Source organism: Cyprinus carpio, chromosome B24 (genome assembly GCF_018340385.1).
Source record: "Cyprinus carpio isolate SPL01 chromosome B24, ASM1834038v1, whole genome shotgun sequence".
NCBI classification, from domain to species: Eukaryota; Metazoa; Chordata; class Actinopteri; order Cypriniformes; family Cyprinidae; genus Cyprinus; species Cyprinus carpio.
The window spans coordinates 20,549,187-20,572,660 of record NC_056620.1 but is presented as its reverse complement, the minus strand read 5'-3'; the positions used below and the strand labels follow the sequence as shown (position 1 = coordinate 20,572,660).

The following is a 23,474-nucleotide window of genomic DNA, read 5'->3' as shown; positions in this document are numbered from 1 at the left end:
TTATTATGCTCACATTTTTTTACAATTAAAATTATTGTGTTCTATATGTATGTATTATTCTCTGCTATTTTCATTTTTCAATTTCTGTACCCTCATTTTACCTGTATTACTGCTACTGGCAAAACTGCAAAACAAAGATTATTTTTCTGTATAAATGATGCAATTTTATAATTTTAAAACGATGGGTAGAATTGAATGGAAATCTATGGAAATAAATTTCTTTCAGCACTTAATTCTTGTTAGTTGCCTATTTTTGAAATATTTAAAACACTGAAGAAGGTCTTTATTAACATGTTGACGCCACCTTGTGGTCAAATCTGATTTCAGAGGTAAATAAAATGGAAAGATAAACATTGGGATACACTAATTTAAATGATAACACATATAATAATAGACTGAACATAATAGATAAGTAGTTTGTACTGTACTTAAGAAACACGTTCAAGCATTTTTGCACTACAATGTTTATAAAGGCTGAAAATATATCAGTGAATTTTGCCGCAGCAATTTTCAATCGACCATAACTCTGCCATCGACAATATTCACAGTTTCTGTTCTCATTCAGATGGCAAGAAGAGCCTAACTGAAATGTATATCCTGTTCATTTTTTTAAATGTAGTCGGTCCCTATGTTGCAAGAGCGACCGAAAATTCTTTTTTTTTTTAATCTACGAGTTACAAAACATCGAGGCGGATTAAATGTTCTCTTCTTTATTATAAGCCAATTTATTTGACATTACTGATTTATCGTTAAATTTACATTTATTTTTAAGGTGAAATTTTAAACAAATAAGCCTATCATGTCAAGCCAACTTTGTTGCAGTAGCCTATATGTTAGAGTTTGTTTCTAAAGCAATCATGCACGAGTGAGGGGGGGGTGCTTGTCATACAGCAGTCATATAAATATAACTGATATAGGCTTATCATGTTTTATTCATTTTTTATTCAATTTATTTAAATAAATTGTTTTTTTGTTTTTGTTTTTTTTTTTCAAAAATTCCCAAATGTGTTAACTATGACATGAAATATCTCGACTCTCAAATATGTGTAAGTAGATGCATTTTGCACCTTTATGTTAGATGATCTATAATGGGCGATGAGCAAAGTAGCCTAACAGTGTATTCAATCTACTCATAAAAACCCAGCTTTTTACTTAAAGGTGCTGTATGTAAGATTTTGACTCTACTAAAGCATAAAAATACCACAATATGTTTGCAGATATTTAAGAAACATGCTAAGTTAACATACTTGTTCATCTGAAAAACAATGCTACAGTCAGTTATTCTCCTTTGAAAATGCGCGTTCCGGGCCGGAATGTTGATCTTTGTTTTGGTTTGTGAAACCGGCCCACTGTCAGTTTACCCAATTGTATTTCGGCACCCGAGTTGTCAGTTGGCTAAAACCACAGCCTATGTCATTTCATTCATCATCAAGTGCGCTCGTTTCTGTTTGTGTCCTCAATCTGGTAACCTGAGTGTGCATCAAGTCTGAGGAGGAGGGGCCTGTATTATTATTATTATATCTAAAATTTTACCTAGGCTCATTTATGTAAGTTTATTATGGCTGTCAATTAATTAAAATAAATAATAATAAATATTATTATAATTATTTTCTATTTTCTTATTATATTAAAATGTAATATTAGGTCTAAAATTAAGGGTATTTCCGGGTGTAAAAAAACCCTCTCTGATATTTTGAATTTGGACTGCAATACCTAGTTCAAACACTCGGTGTCAATCCTACATACAGCACCTTACTATAGTAATATATATAATAATATAGTAATATACCACACACACATATATATATATATATATATATATATATATATATATATATATATATATATATATATATATATATATATATATATATATATATGGGTCGGGTGTCATGCCATTATATATGACTGACTTTGTTTATAATGTGAACTTAAATAAAAACATTGTAATAAATTATAACACTTTCATTGTACAGAAAGAAAGCAAATAACATTTACATTATAAAATAACATTTTAACCACTCTCAAAAACTCTCAGTATAATAACCCTAAAGCTGTTTACACTGTGAAATGAATATTCTACTTACATCGTATGTACATCTGCACTTTGTTGTTTCTGATGAGAGAATCGAACAGAGTAGAATTCCTGCAGCGAGTGCGCGCACTGCACAAAATATTCAGCGATGACTCATCTTAACGCCTCTGATTGGTCTTTGCATTCATAAGCTCAACAGAATCATGTGTGATTGGTTACAAAGTGCAGCGCTGTAAAAACGAATCTGTCTCGCTCAGCGCCAGCCAAAGAGAGAAGATTTGTATGGAGAAACAAACCTGCAGAAATGAAAGATAAATAAATAAATGTAATAAAAAGGAAAATAAATAAATAAATGATGTGATAAAAACAAAAATAGTTCATTTGTAATAAATTTTTATCCTGAATTTATATTTTAAATTACTTATTATTTTATGTATTATTTCCTGTATTTATTTTACATTTATTTTTATTATTTTTAACTTTTATTTACTTATACTTTCATTCATTTTTATATTTATTTTATTTATGTATTTGTTTATTTTTAAATGCATTTATTCATGATTTTTTATATATATTTATTTATTCCCACATGTATTTATTTCCAGATTTATTTATTTATTCATTTATTTCTTTTTACTTTTCCGTGTGCAACATGGAAATAAGGAAGGTGGTCCTTGTGGAGTGCCGGTGAATCATTGGTTGAGAAGTCATTCAGAAGCTTCAGATTTAACTAATAATAGAGATTGGAGTTTGTGAGTGTGATGTGCCAGATCAACTGGAGAGATCCAATATATTTTCACAGATTTGTGAACTGAATTCAGTTTCTTATCCTCATAGTTACATCATTAAGCCCGGAACCATCAACATCGTCGTTGGTCTAAATTGATGACGCCTCTAGACACACTTGGTGGAGGTTTCTGTGGCGTGTGTTCATTTTATAATTACAGAGAAAATCTTCATTCCCAAAAGCGTTGTGAGCATAAGTTTATCATAAAGCAGTTATACCTATAAGGTCTCTACGGTCTACTCAGGCTCACAATGCTTTTTGGAAACGTGACCGTCTGGCTTGGCTTGACATTAGACGCTCAGTATTTGCAAATTCAAGGACCATCTTTAAAGTTGAATACGATGTTGGTATACACATTTCTAATTTCAATAGCATTTTAAGATAATTACTTACAGTCACAAAACGTTCACAAAACGAGTTTATTTTATAAATATCAAAAATCTAACGTGTATACCAATGTCGTATGTAACCTTAGAGATGGTCCCTAAACTTGCGAATATCGAGCTTTTAGCGTCAAGCAAAATTTATGCAAGTGGGTCACATTTCCAAAAAACATTGTGAACCTGAGTAGACCGTAAAGACATTTAGTGCAACTGGTTTTACGATAAACTTATGCTCACAGTGCTTTTGGGAGACTTTTTTCTGTGATTACTGTAGACAAGTCTTAGAAATCTCCACCGAGTGTAGTAGCGTCATCAACCTAGAAACTCATCGACGATGTTAATGGTTCTGGGCTTAATGATGAAACTATGAGGGTAAGTAACTGAATTCAGTCGCTATAAAATAATTAGAAATTATAATGTGAATCTGTGAAAATATATTGGATCTCCCCATTTGATCCGGCACATCCCACTAGCAAACTCCGATCTCTATTATTAGTTTAATCTGATGCTTCTGCGTGACCTCACATCCAATGATTCACTGGCACTCCACAAGGACCGCCTCCCTCCTTTCCATGTTACACACGGAAAAGTAAAAATAAATAAATAAATAAATCTGGAAATAAATACATAAGAGAATAATAAAAATACATTTTTAAATAAATAAATAAAATATATAAAATGAAAGAATAAGTAAATAAAAGTTAAAAATAATAAAAATAAATGTAAACAAATACAGAAAATAATACACAAAGGAAAACAGTAATTAAGTAATTCCTTTTTTTATTACAAATGAACTATATTTGTCTTATCAAGTCATTTATTTCTTTATTTATTTCCCCTATTATTACATTTATTTACTTATTTATCTATTTTTTTATTGTCAATTTCTGCAGGTTTGGTCCTCCATAATTCAGAGGGCGTATCAAACGACTGCCAAAATCACGTGATTTCAGTGAAACTTCATTGGAAATTTCAGTGGTTCGCCGCTAGGGATGTTGTCTGTCATCCATAAGTATATCAGAAGTCAACACCAGTCCGCTTCGAGGTCGATAGCCTAGTGAGCAGCGCGCAGACATGGCATGCCGATACTCTTCGAGCATCCGGAGTTCGAGTCCCAGCTCGCGAACTCCCACTTCGCTACAAATATTCTCGGTCATCTCCCACTTCGCTTTAAGACCGATGTCATGATGTTCGGGTATCCCTGTGAGCGCCTCCGACGTCCGTGGTTCAACATGAAAAACAGCAGTGTACAGCACCGGGTCGACGGCATCCCTGCGAGACAAAAGTGTGCTTCGGAAATCTTGATTCCGAGGATGCCTTCAAAACCGAAAGCCTCGTAGCTTCGTCGGTTTGTGCGCTTCGGATATCCTGAGTTCGGGTACGAGTCCCTCTTCGCTTAATAACAGCAATTTCAAATTGCCGAAAATTTGGCATCATGTCTTCATATAAGTATCTGTTGCAAGTGTTTCACCTCATTGTGACGGGCCGGATCTCTGGATTTCTGGACTGGAATACAAGTGCGAATCCGGACAAGGTAAGTTACTACTTTACCATTATTAAGGGCTTTAATTAGGCTACTTTATATAGGCTACTATCTGTCAAATAATAAACAAAATTAGAGGTATATGTGATACCGGTATTTTGAGATTGAGGTCTCTGCAGAGCAAAAGTGGGCGTTTCTGACTTTGTGGGTGTTTTCAAACTGATGGGTGTTTCTAAATCACGCAATGATAATGATCCCTCTTACCCGACCCCACCCCTAAACCTACCTGTCGCTATGACGTCAGCCAATCAGGTAACATGGTCGAAACGCCCCTCTGTTTTTGTCCTCGCCCACCGATCTGAAAACTCCCATGACTTTCCTGCAGAGACCTATACCTGGTATTTTTCGCTCTGTGATACATATGTATATAGTTCAGTAACGATGCGCGCCACCGCTGATAGCCTCGTGGGCACAGTGCTGACCCCCCCCGTGCGTCCCGTGTTTGCGTCCGGGCTTGCGGACCTAGTTTCCCTCTCCCATCATATCTCTTTTACTTAATTTTAAAACAGCAATTTCAAATTGCTAGCAATATGTCTCTCTTGTAAATGTCAACCCGCAATAAGATAAATCGACAATAATTATTATGCCAGGTGTTTGGGTCCATCAGACACCTAAAGTGTATTTTTATAGTATTCTATATTAATATTATAAAGCAAGAACTGACAGAATGCTATGTAAGTCCCTTTGAATAAAAGTGTCTGCCAAATGTTTAAAATGATTAAGGGTCGATATGTAAATCCACAACTTAATTTGTTTATTAATAAAATCATCAAATACTAAAGCAGTAGCTCTCATCTACATTACATGACATTAATTGATGATTTAGTTTAGCTGTGTAAATACTTTAATTACATTTCTGAATATTTCAGGCCATTGATCAACAAACAACTAAATTAAGAAGGTTCAAAAGGACACGCATACGAAAACTGCATTCATGGATATGCAACAGGTAAAAACAAACTGTACAGTTATGAGTATAATAAATACTTTTTATACAAAGTATCAAAGTATCTACCATCTCTCAGAGTGACAAATAAGTGTTACATGTTCGTGTGTGTGTTTCAGACTGTGTTTGTAGCTGTTGAGAGTACTGGTCCCTCATCCAATTCAACAAGCCACGAGGAAGATGTATCTCTCAACTGCAGCATTACGAATGAAGAATTCACCGTTCCTTGCATGAGCTCCTCTGATGTGAAAGATTGCATTGAAATGTTAAAATCACATCCAGGTCCACTGTTGTTCAGAAATGGAGAGCTCTATAGACAGTCTGATATCAAAAACTGGAATGAATTCCGGTTAAGAAGAGAGCCAGTGTGCTTGATCAAACTAAAACGAGAAAACAGAATCAGGTCCTGCTATGGAGTCTATCTGGGGAATGATTACACCTTGACCGCCTGTCATACATTTGAGTACGCTTGTCTATATGACGCATATGTTTTCTTCCCCACCACAGACTTTGTTCTGATTTATGAGGCAGAACTTCCCAAAGAACAGCACATGTTTCATGACAAAGATCAGTGCCTTGTTAAATTACTCGGGCAAACAGATGTTTTGGGAAAAGGTTTACTTGACCGCATTTGTGCACCCAGTAAGAACAAGGATTTATATTTCTACACATTTAATAACCAGGGGGATCTTCAAATGCACACATGCAAAGATATCACTGATTCCTCTGCCATGAATGAGAAAAACCAAAGAAATAAGTTTCTGATGTCCACGGCAGGTCAGCCAGGTGAAAGTGGCAATCCTGTTTTCAGTTTGAGATCCAAAAAATGTGTGGGAATATACAAAGGTATCACAAAGTCAAAGAAAGGATGTGCATCACAAATAGATTACAAACAGTTGATAGAAAATACAACATCAGGAAGAACAGATCTGTACTGTTTGAACAGGCTCTACAGCATCTTGTCCACTTTTAAGACTAGATTTTTCTTTTTGCTGACCCCAAACAATCAAACCTCTGACGATGATTCAGATTGAAGTGGTGGTGTATCTGGTCTCAAATCTTAAAGGGAGTCCATATCCTCTCTTTAGGCTCATTTAAAAATGTGCCAGACCCATCACCGGTGATCCCTGTGAGATGTGTGCTGGTTAGAAATGTGTCTGAGTGCGCTCCGACTTGTTCCATTCTCTGTATTGAATAGATGATTGTTGTCATAAAAAAATAAAAAAATAAAAATGGATGGAAAACACAAGACATGTATGTGGAATTGATTTATTTAAAAAGATGTTTTGAAATGGTAGGAAATTTTTTCATGAATGGAACTGTTTTTGAAAAAAGATGTTTTTGGACAAATATAAATACTTTTGGTATATAGGTACCAAATAGCTTTTTAAAGAAAAAAATCAGCAAACAGATTGATGTTATACTTAAATACTTATAGTGTGGTGTTCACATTACTGCAAAACTGACACTGTACAAAAGACAATGAAATATCTTCTTTTTTTGCCATAAAATATGTCTTTAATGTTCAATGTTAACATACATTTCCAAATACAAGTCTTTTAATAATATATCCTCTATGTTTTACAATAGGCCTATATACGTATTATTGTAATATCACAGACTGGTAATAGTTTTAAAGAAAAATATAATCAGTAAAAAATATTTTAAACATTTTTATTCATGTACATAATAACACGTACATATGTAACAAATTACTACATAATTTGTGTCATTTAATCATCAAAGACACACAATGATGTAAAAACCACTAAAAGAATCAGCATTAATTCATGTTTTATCATTCAATACTTTAACATGAGTACATGGAGTCACTTCAGTGAATATGCTGTTACAGCAAATGTACACTGTAATTATAACATTTCCAATTTATAACTTCTACTGAAATTTCACTTGAAACAACCAACATTTCACATCCGTCAAAAACAGAAACACAACTCTTGTTGTATTTTACGTGTAAAGTGCTCAGGTGTGGGTGAAGCCCACGAGCCTGAATTCTCTCCATATTCTATCTGCGTCATCACCAAAAATTTTTATTGCGAATTAATGGGAAGAAAAAAAAACTGTAAAGAAGTTAAGAAAAGTTTATAGACCAGAGTTTATTCCTTTATTTTTATGCTTCAGTGTTCTGGTCTGAGCTCATGAGCCAGAGATTCCAGCACGTTCTCGAATGTTCTCCGTATTCTATCTGCGTCATCACCAAACTGCTTTTTGCGAGTTATGAAAAAGCTAAGGTTGTAAAGAAACTTGGAAAATTGTAACAATGTTGTGCAGTTAAAATAACTTTAAAAACTGATCAAGGAGAAATGTTTTTTAACCATAAATGATATCTTCACATTACATTTTCAATCTAAATACCAATCCTTTTTTATATATATATGTCTGCTGTCTACTGTATTTTTACCAATAAAAATACTGGTGTAATATGAAAGATTTGTAATAATTTTGAAGATAAACACTGAGTCAAGATATAAATATTCCACACTTTTTATGTATTTATTTTCTTTTGTTGAAAATGTACACTTCCGCATGCAAGTTACTACATACATCATTCACTCTATAACAGTTTGTTATTCTTTATCTCACAAAAACCAACTAAACAAAACTCACATAATGGCAATTATTTGATAAGAAGACAACTGTAATTTAAAGATGAAATGAATACAGTCATGTTAAAACATCAGCAAAAGAATCAGCATTAGCTCATTTTATCATTCAAGACTTTAGTTTATGGAGTCAGCTAACCTTAGTTAATATGCAGTCACAGGATGTCCATCAAACACCAGACTTTCCTTTCAAATGTTATTTGTTAAACGCGTATGTAGGTTGTTCTCTTTGAGAATAGTCCAGTGGAATCTCTTCAAGGCTACTTACAGCAAGCAGTTGATTTTCTACTTAGCAAGCCTAAGAGCAGTGTAAGCTGCACCCTCTGTGTGTGTGTTTGACCGCCTTGTTTTTCTGCGTCAAAGGAATGGAGCATAACTGAAACACATTCTGAGTGTTACTACACTGTCTAAATTCCTCAAGCTCTAGGCAAAGGAGATCCTCTCTACACACAGATTGAGACTTGTCACTGAGGTGCCAGAGCTCAGGCTAAAGTTGAGCTACAGTGTCAGCACAGTGCAGGAAACACAATGAGTATAAGCATACAACATTACAGCATCTGTACCTTGGTAATGGTGCAGTTTCTTGATGAGAATTATTTGAAGTAGTTTAAGGAGTTCTAAACATTCTCAAATAGTAATATTTCAATAAAATTATTTCAAATAGTCATAGCACATTTTCACGTTGTTAATAACTTGACTATACATTGTTCAAAGCAACTTAATGTTTAATGCCAAGGTACAAATTTCCTATACATTTATCCTATTTCCCATACACACACACACACACACACACACACACACATATATATATATATATATATATATATATATATAATATCACAATATATATATATATATATATATATACATACAAACACACATACATACAGTATATATATATATATATATATATATATATATATATATATATATATATATATAGCAGTGTGTGTGTGTGTGTGTGTGTCTATATATTAGTATGGTAGTAGAAAACTACCACAACACTTTGCCTATTTGCTCTCAGATAGATATTGTTTTAGTGCCCCCGGTGGAATTTAGGGATAACACAATGTGCAAGGTGCAAATTTTGAATTACCTGCAATGTACTGTTATAAGAATCAGCGCAATTAATAGAGATCTCAGTTTTTCAGCTTCGTCAACTTGCTCTCCTACAAGAATACCTGAAAGCTCAAACCCGACTTGCTCTCCTACAAGAATACCTGAAAGCTCAAACCTGGACAAGGTAAGTTATTTGCTTTATTTTTATTTCTTTACTTATTTGTTCGTCTATATGATATTAATGCACCTTGTGCACTTGGCAGAAGGTTTTTGTCCAAATCAACTCACACTGCATTTAAGAAAGACATTTTATAAATGAAAGTTTTCTGTGAGATTCGAACTCATGACTTCTGTTTCACCTGCGCTACTCGTTACTCTTTGAGCTAAACGATGAGCTGCATGAAGGTTCTCAAACACCTAGAGATACAGAAGACTTTCAGCGGGCGGTTAAATTATCTAGCACCCCCTAGTGCTGGTCAAACGAAGCTCTGACAAACGAGGCTGTCCTTGCAACTCTGTAGTACAAAGGTTGATTGCTGCTAAGCTTTATTCATATGGCACTTTGACGTCATCTGGTGGTTAAAACGATGACAGGCACCTAGCCGGTGTTCTCACAACTGTTCTCATAACATTCTTCATGACAGATTATTTGTTTGTTTGTTTATTTATTTGATTTTTAAAAAATGATTAAACACTACAAAATTTGTGAAATAAACAGTAGGCTATTTTAAATAAATGTTAAAATTAGGCAAATCAAACTAAGTTTTTTTTTTTTTACACGGACTTCAGAACTTCTGCATCTAATGTAACATCAGTAATGCCATTGCTGTCACATCAGAGTATGTCAGAAATTGGAAACAGATTAAGTTTAAGTTTATTATATATATTATATTACTTATTATATATAAGTTTATTATATATATATATATAATTCAACTCTTTTGTTTATTTTTGTATTGTGTCTATCTGACTTTCCAGCAAGAAAACCAGATGCATAATTTCACCATGCACAGTATGGTTACATTTGTTATTGTTGTATTATTTGCTGTTATTTATAATTTTATAGGACATATATTACTTTTTTATGGTTTAATATCACACACATAGTTAACTATGAATTTCTGCAATTATATACCTGACTAATTTTGAGACAAGACTCCCTTAAAACAGGCTTAGCCCCCATATTTGTGAATGGATCATGTCCGTGCCTCCAGCATCACAGGCCTAGGATGTCTCTAAGAGTAACTACAGTATAAGCATATACCACAATCTATTCATTTATTTTGTTTTGTTTTTTATTTGTCCAGTAGCAGACATTCTATATGCTACCAGAACACTACTGGTAAATTTGGCTGTGACTATATACTTGGTGTTTCGTGTTGCACCCCCTCTGATGTCACAAACCCGAAACACCAACCATTAAGTCACAGCCGGTAAGGGCCCCTCGTTGAGACACAGGCCTATAGCTAATGTCTCTAGCGCCCTCTAATGGCCTTAAAGGGAAGAACATCAAAGAAAAGTGGAGCCGCAATGAAAAAACTAGCAACGAAAAGTGGAAATTTCAAACTATTAACATCATGACCTCTTATAAGTTTGACTCCAAGGCATTGCAGGCCTGTAGACTCACCTGCCCGATCTCGGCCCGGAATACATGATTACGCTGATTTTCTCAACTGCAAATCAAGAGGTAAATCAGTAGAATTTATTTACTTCTATTTATTTATTTTTTTTTAGTCTTCTTTATATATTTCTTATTTTTTGTGCATTTGCCATAAGTTATAACTCACAGCTATTAAAGAAACATTTGACTTCAATTCCTGCTTTTCCTGGGATTCGAACCCACGAGTCCTGCACTGGCAAAGACACGCTTTACTGCGCGAGCTAAAAGCTGGTTGATGTCGTCTGTGAGCCAAATGAAACAAATATGTACCTGCTCCGAGTGGGGAGGAGCTTATGCAGCGAGTAAGCGGAGCTTTTTTAAATTGGTGAGATTGTAGCCATTGAGTAGACATAAGTTTAGGGCAGGCTTAGGAATGGACTAACGGGGAAAAAAAAGAAAGATGTACTGTATAAAGACGAAGTAATAAAGACGTTTTAGAAAAAAGTTACGTGTCAGAACTGAAGAATGACAAAATACAATCTTTTCGAAATACGCCTCGCTTTACCTGGAATGTAGACGAGTAGATGGCTGTAGTGAGGGGGGGAGGGAAATAAGTGCAGTCAAGACGGACAGTTCTCACTTCTCGAAGTGCATCAGCCATGTACGAGATCACAGGCGGATACCGCGCGATTTGCACTCATGAGCTAATAAAAAGATCGGAACTCAATTCTGATGCTTTTATATGAAAACAAACACGATGAACAAGATACCCAAAGTTTTGGTTAATTTCCCCCAAATATGTGCTTTCCATTCATGTTTACTTAAAAAAAAGTGAAAAAAAAAAAAAAAATACATTTGTTTTAGATTTTTTTTTTTTTTTTTTTTTATATTCCACATCACATATCCCATAGAGAGATCGCACTGTCAGAGTGTCTGGTAATACTCACACATATATAGACATTTATAGACATGATATTTACAACACTAAAAGTTAGCCTCTACTTAATTTCAAAGTCAGACAAAGTGCTTTCTTGTGGTGAGGAAGGGGGTCCCAAAGCAATGCCAAGGTCATGGGTTTGATTTCTAGGGAAAGCAAAGAACTGATAAGATGTGTACCTTGAATGCAATATGTAAGTCGCTTTGGATAAAGTGTCTGCCAAATGTATAAATTGGCTAAGGGTCTATATGTAAAACCACAACTTATTTTTTGTTACTGTAAACTGCATTCATGAATATAAACGGTAAAAACAAACTGTACAGTTATAAGTATAATAATTACATTTTATATAAAGTATCCACCTTCTCTAAGAGTAAAAAAGAAAAAAAAAACCTGTAACATGTTCATTTGTGTTCTATTAGATGGCAGCCGCTGAGGCCACCGGACTCTCACCCAATTCAACAAGCCACGGGGAAGATGTCTCTCTCAACTGCAGCATTACGAATGAAGGATTCACCGTTCCTTGCATGAGCTCCTCTGATGTGGAAGCTTGCATTGAAATGTTAAAATCACATCCAGGTCCACTGTTGTTCAGAAATGGAAAGATCTTCAGACAGTCTGAGAACGTGAACTGGAATGAATTCCGGTTAAGAAGAGAGCCAGTGTGCTTCATCAAGCTGAAACAAGAAAATAAAATCAGGTCCTGCTATGGAGTCTACCTGGGGAATGATTACACCTTGACCGCCTGTCATACATTTGAGTACGCTTGTCTATATGACGCATATGTTTTCTTCCCCACCATAGACTTTGTTCTGATTTATGAGGCAGAACTTCCCAAAAAACAGCACATGTTTCATGACAAAGATCAGTGCCTTGTTAAATTACTCGGGCAAACAGATGTTTTGGGAAAAGGTTTACTTGATCGCATTTGTGCACCCAGTAAGAACAAGGATTTATATTTCTACACATTTAATAACCAGGGGGATCTTCAAATGCACACATGCAAAGATATCACTGATTCCTCTGCCATGAATGAGAAAAACCAAAGAAATAAGTTTCTGATGTCCACGGCAGGTCAGCCAGGTGAAAGTGGCAATCCTGTTTTCAGTTTGAGATCCAAAAAATGTGTGGGAATATACAAAGGTATCACAAAGTCACAGAAAGGCTGTGCATCAAAAATAGATTACAAACAGTTGATAGAAAATACAACATCAGGAAGAACAGATCTGTACTGTTTGAACATGCTCTACAGCACCTTGTCCACTTTTAAGACTGGATTTTTCTGTTGGCCGGCCCTGAACATTCAAACCTCTGACGATGATTCAGATTGAAGTGGTGGTGTTTCTGGTCTCAAATGTTAAAGGGAATCCACATCAAACCCTCACTTTAGGCTCATCTAAAAATATGCAAAATATGCACTGAACCCATCACCGGTGATCCCTGTGAGATGTGTGCTCGTTAGAAATGTGTCCGGTCCGGTCCGACTTGTTCTGAGGTCATGCTGACGTATTGCCAAAGAACTCCCTCTAAAGTGACGTGGCCATGTCCTGTAGGTGCTGCAGGTGCTCCTCCCCGACTGCACTGACAAAAGGCACAATGGGAAATGTCTTTCTGATGACAGCTTAAACCCATGTTTTATTCCGTTCTAAAATGTTTAGTATTGTTTAACTGATGTATGAAATTGTGTGTAAATATTCCCAAACATTCTGACATTCTCTGTATTGAATCGATGATTGTTGCCATAAAAAAAATTAAATAAAAATGGATGGAAAACACAAGACATGTATGTGGAACTGATTTTTAAAAAAAGATGTTTTGGACAAATATAAATACTTTTGGTATATAGGTACCAAATAGATTTTTAAAGAAAAAAATCAGCAAACAGATTGATGTTATACTTAAATACTTATAGTGTGGTGTTCACATTAACACATTACTGCAAAACTGACACTGTACAAAAGACAATGAAATATCTTATTTTTTTGCCATAAAATATGTCTTTAATGTTCAATGTTAACATAAATTTCCAAATACAAGTCTTTTAATAATATATCCTCTATGTTTTATAATAGGCCTATATACGTATTATTGTAATATCACAGACTGGTAATAGTTTTAAAGAAAAATATAATCAGTAAAAAATATTTTAAACATTTTTATTCATGTACATAATAACACGTACATATGTAACAGATTACTGCATAATTTGTGTAATTTAATCATCAAAGACACACAATGATGTAAAAACCACTAAAAGAATCAGCATTAATTCATGTTTTATCATTCAAAACTTTAACATGAGTACATGGAGTCACTTCAGTGAATATGCTGTTACAGCAAATGTACACTGTAATTATAACATTTCCAATTTATAACTTCTACTGAAATTTCACTTGAAACAACCAACATTTCACATCCGTCAAAAACAGAAACACAACTCTTGTTTGTATTTTACGTGTAAAGTGCTCAGGTGTGGGTGAAGCCCACGAGCCCGAATTCTCTCCATATTCTATCTGCGTCATCACCAAAAATGTTTTATTGCGAATTAATGGGAAGAAAAAAAACTGTAAAGAAGTTAAGAAAAGTTTATAGACCAGAGTTTATTCCTTTATTTTTATGCTTCAGTGTTCTGGTCTGAGCTCATGAGCCAGAGATTCCAGCACGTTCTCGAATGTTCTCCGTATTCTATCTGCGTCATCACCAAACTGCTTTTTGCGAGTTATGAAAAAGCTAAGGTTGTAAAGAAACTTGGAAAATTGTAACAATGTTGTGCAGTTAAAATAACTTTAAAACTGATCAAGGAGAAATGTTTTTTAACCATAAATGATATCTTCACATTACATTTTCAATCTAAATACCAATCCTTTTTTATATATATATGTCTGCTGTCTACTGTATTTTTACCAATAAAAATACTGGTTTAATATGAAAGATTTGTAATAGTTTTGAAGATAAACACTGAGTCAAGATATAAATATTCCACACTTTTTATGTATTTATTTTCTTTTGTTGAAAATGTACACTTCCGCATGCAAGTTACTACATACATCATTCACTCTATAACAGTTTGTTATTCTTTATCTCACAAAACCAACTAAACAAAACTCACATAATGGCAATTATTTGATAAGAAGACAACTGTAATTTAAAGATGAAATGAATACAGTGATGTTAAAACATCAGCAAAAGAATCAGCATTAGCTCATTTTATCATTCAAGACTTTAGTTTATGGAGTCAGCTAACCTTAGTTAATATGCAGTCACAGGATGTCCATCAAACACCAGACTTTCCCTTCAAATGTTATTTGTTAAACGCGTATGTAGGTTGTTCTCTTTGAGAATAGTCCAGTGGAATCTCTTCAAGGCTACTTACAGCAAGCAGTTGATTTTCTACTTAGCAAGCCTAAGAGCAGTGTAAGCTGCACCCTCTGTGTGTGTGTTTGACCGCCTTGTTTTTCTGCGTCAAAGGAATGGAGCATAACTGAAACACATTCTGAGTGTTACTACACTGTCTAAATTCCTCAAGCTCTAGGCAAAGGAGCTCCTCTCTACACACAGATTGAGACTTGTCACTGAGGTGCCAGAGCTCAGGCTAAAGTTGAGCTACAGTGTCAGCACAGTGCAGGAAACACAATGAGTATAAGCATACAACATTACAGCATCTGTACCTTGGTAATGGTGCAGTTTCTTGATGAGAATTATTTGAAGTAGTTTAAGGAGTTCTAAACATTCTCAAATAGTAATATTTCAATAAAATTATTTCAAATAGTCATAGCACATTTTCACGTTGTTAATAACTTGACTATACATTGTTCAAAGCAACTTAATGTTTAATGCCAAGGTACAAATTTCCTATACATTTATCCTATTACCCATACACACACACACACACACACACACACACACACATATATATATATATATATATATATATATATATATATATATATATATATATATATATATATATATACATACAAACACACATACATACAGTATATATATATATATATATATATATATATATATATATATATATATATATATAGCAGTGTGTGTGTGTGTGTGTGTGTGTCTATATATTAGTATGGTAGTAGAAAACTACCACAACACTTTGCCTATTTGCTCTCAGATAGATATTGTTTTAGTGCCCCCGGTGGAATTTAGGGATAACACAATGTGCAAGGTGCAAATTTTGAATTACCTGCAATGTACTGTTATAAGAATCAGCGCAATTAATAGAGATCTCAGTTTTTCAGCTTCGTCAACTTGCTCTCCTACAAGAATACCTGAAAGCTCAAACCCGACTTGCTCTCCTACAAGAATACCTGAAAGCTCAAACCTGGACAAGGTAAGTTATTTGCTTTATTTTTATTTCTTTACTTATTTGTTCGTCTATATGATATTAATGCACTTGTGCACTTGGCAGAAGGTTTTTGTCCAAATCAACTCACACTGCATTTAAGAAAGACATTTTATAAATGAAAGTTTTCTGTGAGATTCGAACTCATGACTTCTGTTTCACCTGCGCTACTCGTTACTCTTTGAGCTAAACGATGAGCTGCATGAAGGTTCTCAAACACCTAGAGATACAGAAGACTTTCAGCGGGCGGTTAAATTATCTAGCACCCCCTAGTGCTGGTCAAACGAAGCTCTGACAAACGAGGCTGTCCTTGCAACTCTGTAGTACAAAGGTTGATTGCTGCTAAGCTTTATTCATATGGCACTTTGACGTCATCTGGTGGTTAAAACGATGACAAGCACCTAGCCGGTGTTCTCACAACTGTTCTCATAACATTCTTCATGACAGATTATTTGTTTGTTTGTTTATTTATTTGATTTTTAAAAAATGATTAAACACTACAAAATTTGTGAAATAAACAGTAGGCTATTTTAAATAAATGTTAAAATTAGGCAAATCAAACTAATTTTTTTTTTTTTTTTACACGGACTTCAGAACTTCTGCATCTAATGTAACATCAGTAATGCCATTGCTGTCACATCAGAGTATGTCAGAAATTGGAAACAGATTAAGTTTAAGTTTATTATATATATTATATTACTTATTATATATAAGTTTATTATATATATATATAATTCAACTCTTTTGTTTATTTTTGTATTGTGTCTATCTGACTTTCCAGCAAGAAAACCAGATGCATAATTTCACCATGCACAGTATGGTTACATTTGTTATTGTTGTATTATTTGCTGTTATTTATAATTTTATAGGACATATATTACTTTTTTATGGTTTAATATCACACACATAGTTAACTATGAATTTCTGCAATTATATACCTGACTAATTTTGAGACAAGACTCCCTTAAAACAGGCTTAGCCCCCATATTTGTGAATGGATCATGTCCGTGCCTCCAGCATCACAGGCCTAGGATGTCTCTAAGAGTAACTACAGTATAAGCATATACCACAATCTATTCATTTATTTTGTTTTGTTTTTATATTTGTCCAGTAGCAGACATTCTATATGCTACCAGAACACTACTGGTAAATTTGGCTGTGACTATATACTTGGTGTTTCGTGTTGCACCCCCTCTGATGTCACAAACCCGAAACACCAACCATTAAGTCACAGCCGGTAAGGGCCCCTCGTTGAGACACAGGCCTATAGCTAATGTCTCTAGCGCCCTCTAATGGCCTTAAAGGGAAGAACATCAAAGAAAAGTGGAGCCGCAATGAAAAAACTAGCAACGAAAAGTGGAAATTTCAAACTATTAACATCATGACCTCTTATAAGTTTGACTCCAAGGCATTGCAGGCCTGTAGACTCACCTGCCCGATCTCGGCCCGGAATACATGATTACGCTGATTTTCTCAACTGCAAATCAAGAGGTAAATCAGTAGAATTTATTTACTTCTATTTATTTATTTTTTTTAGTCTTCTTTATATATTTCTTATTTTTTGTGCATTTGCCATAAGTTATAACTCACAGCTATTAAAGAAACATTTGACTTCAATTCCTGCTTTTCCTGGGATTCGAACCCACGAGTCCTGCACTGGCAAAGACACGCTTTACTGCGCGAGCTAAAAGCTGGTTGATGTCGTCTGTGAGCCAAATGAAACAAATATGTACCTGCTCCGAGTGGGGAGGAGCTTATGCAGCGAGTAAGCGGAGCTTTTTTAAATTGGTGAGATTGTAGCCATTGAGTAGACATAAGTTTAGGGCAGGCTTAGGAATGGACTAACGGGGAAAAAAAGAAAGATGTACTGTATAAAGACGAAGTAATAAAGACGTTTTAGAAAAAAGTTACGTGTCAGAACTGAAGAATGACAAAATACAATCTTTTCGAAATACGCCTCGCTTTACCTGGAATGTAGACGAGTAGATGGCTGTAGTGAGGGGAGGAGGGAAATAAGTGCAGTCAAGACGGACAGTTCTCACTTCTCGAAGTGCATCAGCCATGTACGAGATCACAGGCGGATACCGCGCGATTTGCACTCATGAGCTAATAAAAAGATCGGAACTCAATTCTGATGCTTTTATATGAAAACAAACACGATGAACAAGATACCCAAAGTTTTGGTTAATTTCCCCCAAATATGTGCTTTCCATTCATGTTTACTTAAAAAAAAGTGAAAAAAAAAAAAAATACATTTGTTTTAGATTTTTTTTTTTTTTTTTTTATATTCCACATCACATATCCCATAGAGAGATCGCACTGTCAGAGTGTCTGGTAATACTCACACATATATAGACATTTATAGACATGATATTTACAACACTAAAAGTTAGCCTCTACTTAATTTCAAAGTCAGACAAAGTGCTTTCTTGTGGTGAGGAAGGGGGTCCCAAAGCAATGCCAAGGTCATGGGTTTGATTACTAGGGAAAGCAAAGAACTGATAAGATGTGTACCTTGAATGCAATATGTAAGTCGCTTTGGATAAAGTGTCTGCCAAATGTATAAATTGGCTAAGGGTCTATATGTAAAACCACAACTTATTTTTTGTTACTGTAAACTGCATTCATGAATATAAAAGGTAAAAACAAACTGTACAGTTATAAGTATAATAATTACATTTTATATAAAGTATCCACCTTCTCTAAGAGTAAAAAAGAAAAAAAAAACCTGTAACATGTTCATTTGTGTTCTATTAGATGGCAGCCGCTGAGGCCACCGGACTCTCACCCAATTCAACAAGCCACGAGGAAGATGTCTCTCTCAACTGCAGCATTACGAATGAAGGATTCACCGTTCCTTGCATGAGCTCCTCTGATGTGGAAGCTTGCATTGAAATGTTAAAATCACATCCAGGTCCACTGTTGTTCAGAAATGGAAAGATCTTCAGACAGTCTGAGAACGTGAACTGGAATGAATTCCGGTTAAGAAGAGAGCCAGTGTGCTTGATCAAGCTGAAACAAGAAAATAAAATCAGGTCCTGCTATGGAGTCTACCTGGGGAATGATTACACCTTGACCGCCTGTCATACATTTGAGTACGCTTGTCTATATGACGCATATGTTTTCTTCCCCACCATAGACTTTGTTCTGATTTTATGAGGCAGAACTTCCCAAAAAACAGCACATGTTTCATGACAAAGATCAGTGCCTTGTTAAATTACTCGGGCAAACAGATGTTTTGGGAAAAGGTTTACTTGATCGCATTTGTGCACCCAGTAAGAACAAGGATTTATATTTCTACACATTTAATAACCAGGGGGATCTTCAAATGCACACATGCAAAGATATCACTGATTCCTCTGCCATGAATGAGAAAAAACCAAAGAAATAAGTTTCTGATGTCCACGGCAGGTCAGCCAGGTGAAAGTGGCAATCCTGTTTTCAGTTTGAGATCCAAAAAATGTGTGGGAATATACAAAGGTATCACAAAGTCACAGAAAGGCTGTGCATCAAAAATAGATTACAAACAGTTGATAGAAAATACAACATCAGGAAGAACAGATCTGTACTGTTTGAACATGCTCTACAGCACCTTGTCCACTTTTAAGACTGGATTTTTCTGTTGGCCGGCCCTGAACATTCAAACCTCTGCTGATGATTCAGATTGAAGTGGTGGTGTATCTGGTCTTAAATGTTAAAGGGAATCCACATCAAACCCTCACTTTAGGCTCATTTAAAAATGTGCAAAATCTGTGCCAGACCCATCACCGGTGATCAGGGGCGTCGGACTGGGGGTAAAATCAGTACTGATTACCAGGGCCCCAAAGGAAGAGAGGGCCCTTGAAAAGTCTGGAATATATTTTATTTAACCTGGATATTTTCATTGGGGGGTCATGGGGGCCCATCAGGACTGCCTGTGCATAGGGCCTGGGATCTTGTGCAACGCCCCTGCCGGTGATCCTTGTGAGATGTGTGCTCGCTAGAAATCTGTCTGAGTCCGGTCCGACTTGTTCTGAGGTCATGCTGACGTATTGCCAAAGAACTCCCTCTAAAGTGACGTGGCCATGTCCTGTAGGTGCTGCAGGTGCTCCTCCCCGACTGCACTGACAAAAGGCACAATGCGAAATGTCTTTCTGATGACAGCTTAAACCCATGTTTTATTCTGTTCTAAAATGTTTAGTATTGTTTAACTGATGTATGAAATTGTGTGTAAATATTCCCAAACATTCTGACATTCTCTGTATTGAATCGATGATAGTTGTCATAAAAAAAAAAAAAAAAATGGATGGAAAACACAAGACATGTATGTGGAACTGATTTTTAAAAAAAAGATGTTTTGGACAAATATAAATACTTTTGGTATATAGGTACCAAATAGTTTTTTAAAGAATAAAATCAGCAAACAGATTGATGTTATACTTAAATATTTATAGTGTGGTGTTCACATTAACACATTACTGCAAAACTGACACTGTACAAAAGACAATGAAATATCTTATTTTTTTGCCATAAAATATGTCTTTAATGTTCAATGTTAACATACATTTCCAAATACAAGTCTTTTAATAATATATCCTCTATGTTTTACAATAGGCCTATATACGTATTATTGTAATATCACAGACTGGTAATAGTTTTAAAGAAAAATATAATCAGTAAAAAATATTTTAAACATTTTTATTCATGTACATAATAACACGTACATATGTAACAAATTACTACATAATTTGTGTAATTTAATCATCAAAGACACACAATGATGTAAAAACCACTAAAAGAATCAGCATTAATTCATGTTTTATCATTCAAAAACTTTAACATGAGTACATGGAGTCACTTCAGTGAATATGCTGTTACAGCAAATGTACACTGTAATTATAACATTTCCAATTTATAACTTCTACTGAAATTTCACTTGAAACAACCAACATTTCACATCCGTCAAAAACAGAAACACAACTCTTGTTGTATTTTACGTGTAAAGTGCTCAGGTGTTGGTGAAGCCCACGAGCCCGAATTCTCTCCATATTCTATCTGCGTCATCACCAAAAATGTTTTATTGCAAATTCATGGGAAGAAAAAAAACTGTAAAGAAGTTAAGAAAAGTTTATAGACCAGAGTTTATTCCTTTATTTTTATGCTTCAGTGTTCTGGTCTGAGCTCATGAGCCAGAGATTCCAGCACGTTCTCGAATGTTCTCCGTATTCTATCTGCGTCATCACCAAACTGCTTTTTGCGAGTTATGAAAAAGCTAAGGTTGTAAAGAAACTTGGAAAATTGTATACAATGTTGTGCAGTTAAAATAACTTTAAAACTGATAATGGAGAAATGTTTTTTAACCATAAATGATATCTTCACATTACATTTTCAATCTAAATACCAATCCTTATATATATATATATATATATATATATGTATAGGGGTATATATATTATATATATATATATAATATATTTATATATATATGTCTGCTGTCTACTGTATTTTTACCAATAAAAATACTGGTGTAATATGAAAGATTTGTAATAGTTTTGAAGATAAACACTGAGTCAAGATATAAATATTCCACACTTTTTATGTATTTATTTTCTTTTGTTAAAAATGTACACTTCCGCATGCAAATTACTACATACATCATTCACTCTATAACAGTTTATTATTCTTTATCTCACAAAACCAACTAAACAAAACTCACATAATGGCAATTATTTGATAAGAAGACAACTGTAATTTAAAGTTGAAATGAATACAGTGATGTTAAAACATCAGCCAAAGAATCAGCATTAGCTCATTTTATCATTCAAGACTTTAGTTTATGGAGTCAGCTAACCTTAGTTAATATGCAGTCACAGGATGTCCATCAAACACCAGACTTTCCTTTCAAATGTTATTTGTTAAACACGTATGTAGGTCGTTCTCTTTGAGAATAGTCCAGTGGAATCTCTTCAAGGCTACTTACAGCAAGCAGTTGATTTTCTACGTAGCAAGCCTAATAACTACAGTATAAGCATACCACAATCTATTAATTTATTTTGTTTTGTCTTTATATCTGTCCAGTAGCAGACTTTCTGCTACCAGAGCACTACTGGTAAATTTGGCTGTGACTATATACTTGGTGTTTCGTGTTACACCCTTCTGAGTTCACAAACCCGAAACACCAACCATTAAGTCACAGCCGGTAAGGGCCCCTCGTTGAGACACAGGCCTATAGCTAATGTCTCTAGCGCCCTCTATTGGCCTTAAAGGGAAGAACAGCAAAGAAAATTGGAGCCGCAACGAAAAGTGGAAATTTCAAACTATTAACATCATGTCCTCTTATAAGTTTGACTCCAAGGCATTGCAGGCCTGTAGACTCACCTGCCCGATCTCGGCCCGGAATACATGATTACGCTGACTTTTTCAACTGCAAATCAGGAGGTAAATCAATTGACTTTACTGACTTTTATTTATTTCATTTTTTTAGTCTTCTTTGCTATTTTTTATGCATTTGCCATAAACTATTACTCACAGCGATTAAAGATACACTTTCCTCCAACTCCAATGAAATTCGAACCCACGACACCGATTGAGCCAAAGTAAGCCCAAATTAAGTCCACATCAGCCAATCGCGTTACTCTCCTGTGGCTTATTTTTGATCAATCACGTTTCTCTCTGAGGCTTACTTTTGACAAATCGCCTGCCGCTATTATTGTCATATGGTCAAACAGTATAGAAGCCCAAGGCCGTCCCAAATTGAACACTTCATGCGCATTTGCGGTCTTACGGACTTAGGCTACAATACGAGACCGTATTGTGTCCCGTTTGTCATTTTAGCATTCAGGAGGGTGCTCGCGAGTACCTGCTCCACACACACACACACACACACACACACACACACACACACACAAAACATGAATCCATAAATTCATACCGCATTATCAGCCAGTGAATCTGCCGTCAATGGACTGTTCAGATCTGCTGGAGAACCAGTAGGTGGCGCAATTGCTCAGTTGCAGGGGCTACTGTGTAACCTTTTTACTACTTTAACTTTTAATTTATATATATATATATATATATATATATATATATATATATATATATATATATATTATATATAACCTATTTGTATTATATATATAACCTATTTGGCATTCATAAAATATTAGGTTGATCTTTCATCAACAATTAAGATGAATAATAAAACATTCTATAGTAAGT

At 34.8% G+C, this 23,474-nt stretch overlaps 1 protein-coding gene and 1 long non-coding RNA gene across 2 annotated transcripts; one reads left to right on the top strand and one right to left on the bottom strand.

The window, feature by feature from the left end:
- The first annotated feature begins 4,677 nt into the window (after positions 1–4,677).
- On the top strand, positions 4,678–6,832 carry LOC109048234. Its single transcript, XM_042752255.1, has 3 exons — positions 4,678–4,739; positions 5,618–5,697; positions 5,814–6,832. Exons 2-3 carry the CDS (start codon positions 5,683–5,685, stop codon positions 6,726–6,728), a joined length of 930 nt encoding a protein of 309 aa, XP_042608189.1. The 5' UTR covers positions 4,678–4,739; positions 5,618–5,682; the 3' UTR covers positions 6,729–6,832.
- A 10,197-nt stretch (positions 6,833–17,029) lies between these two features.
- LOC122142275 lies at positions 17,030–23,286 on the bottom strand. The gene is made up of 3 exons (XR_006158490.1): positions 22,108–23,286; positions 19,066–19,289; positions 17,030–18,758 (listed from the first exon to the last, which is right to left on the bottom strand). It is a non-coding gene; the product is annotated as an uncharacterized LOC122142275 (long non-coding RNA).
- Between the last annotated feature and the right edge of the window lie 188 nt (positions 23,287–23,474).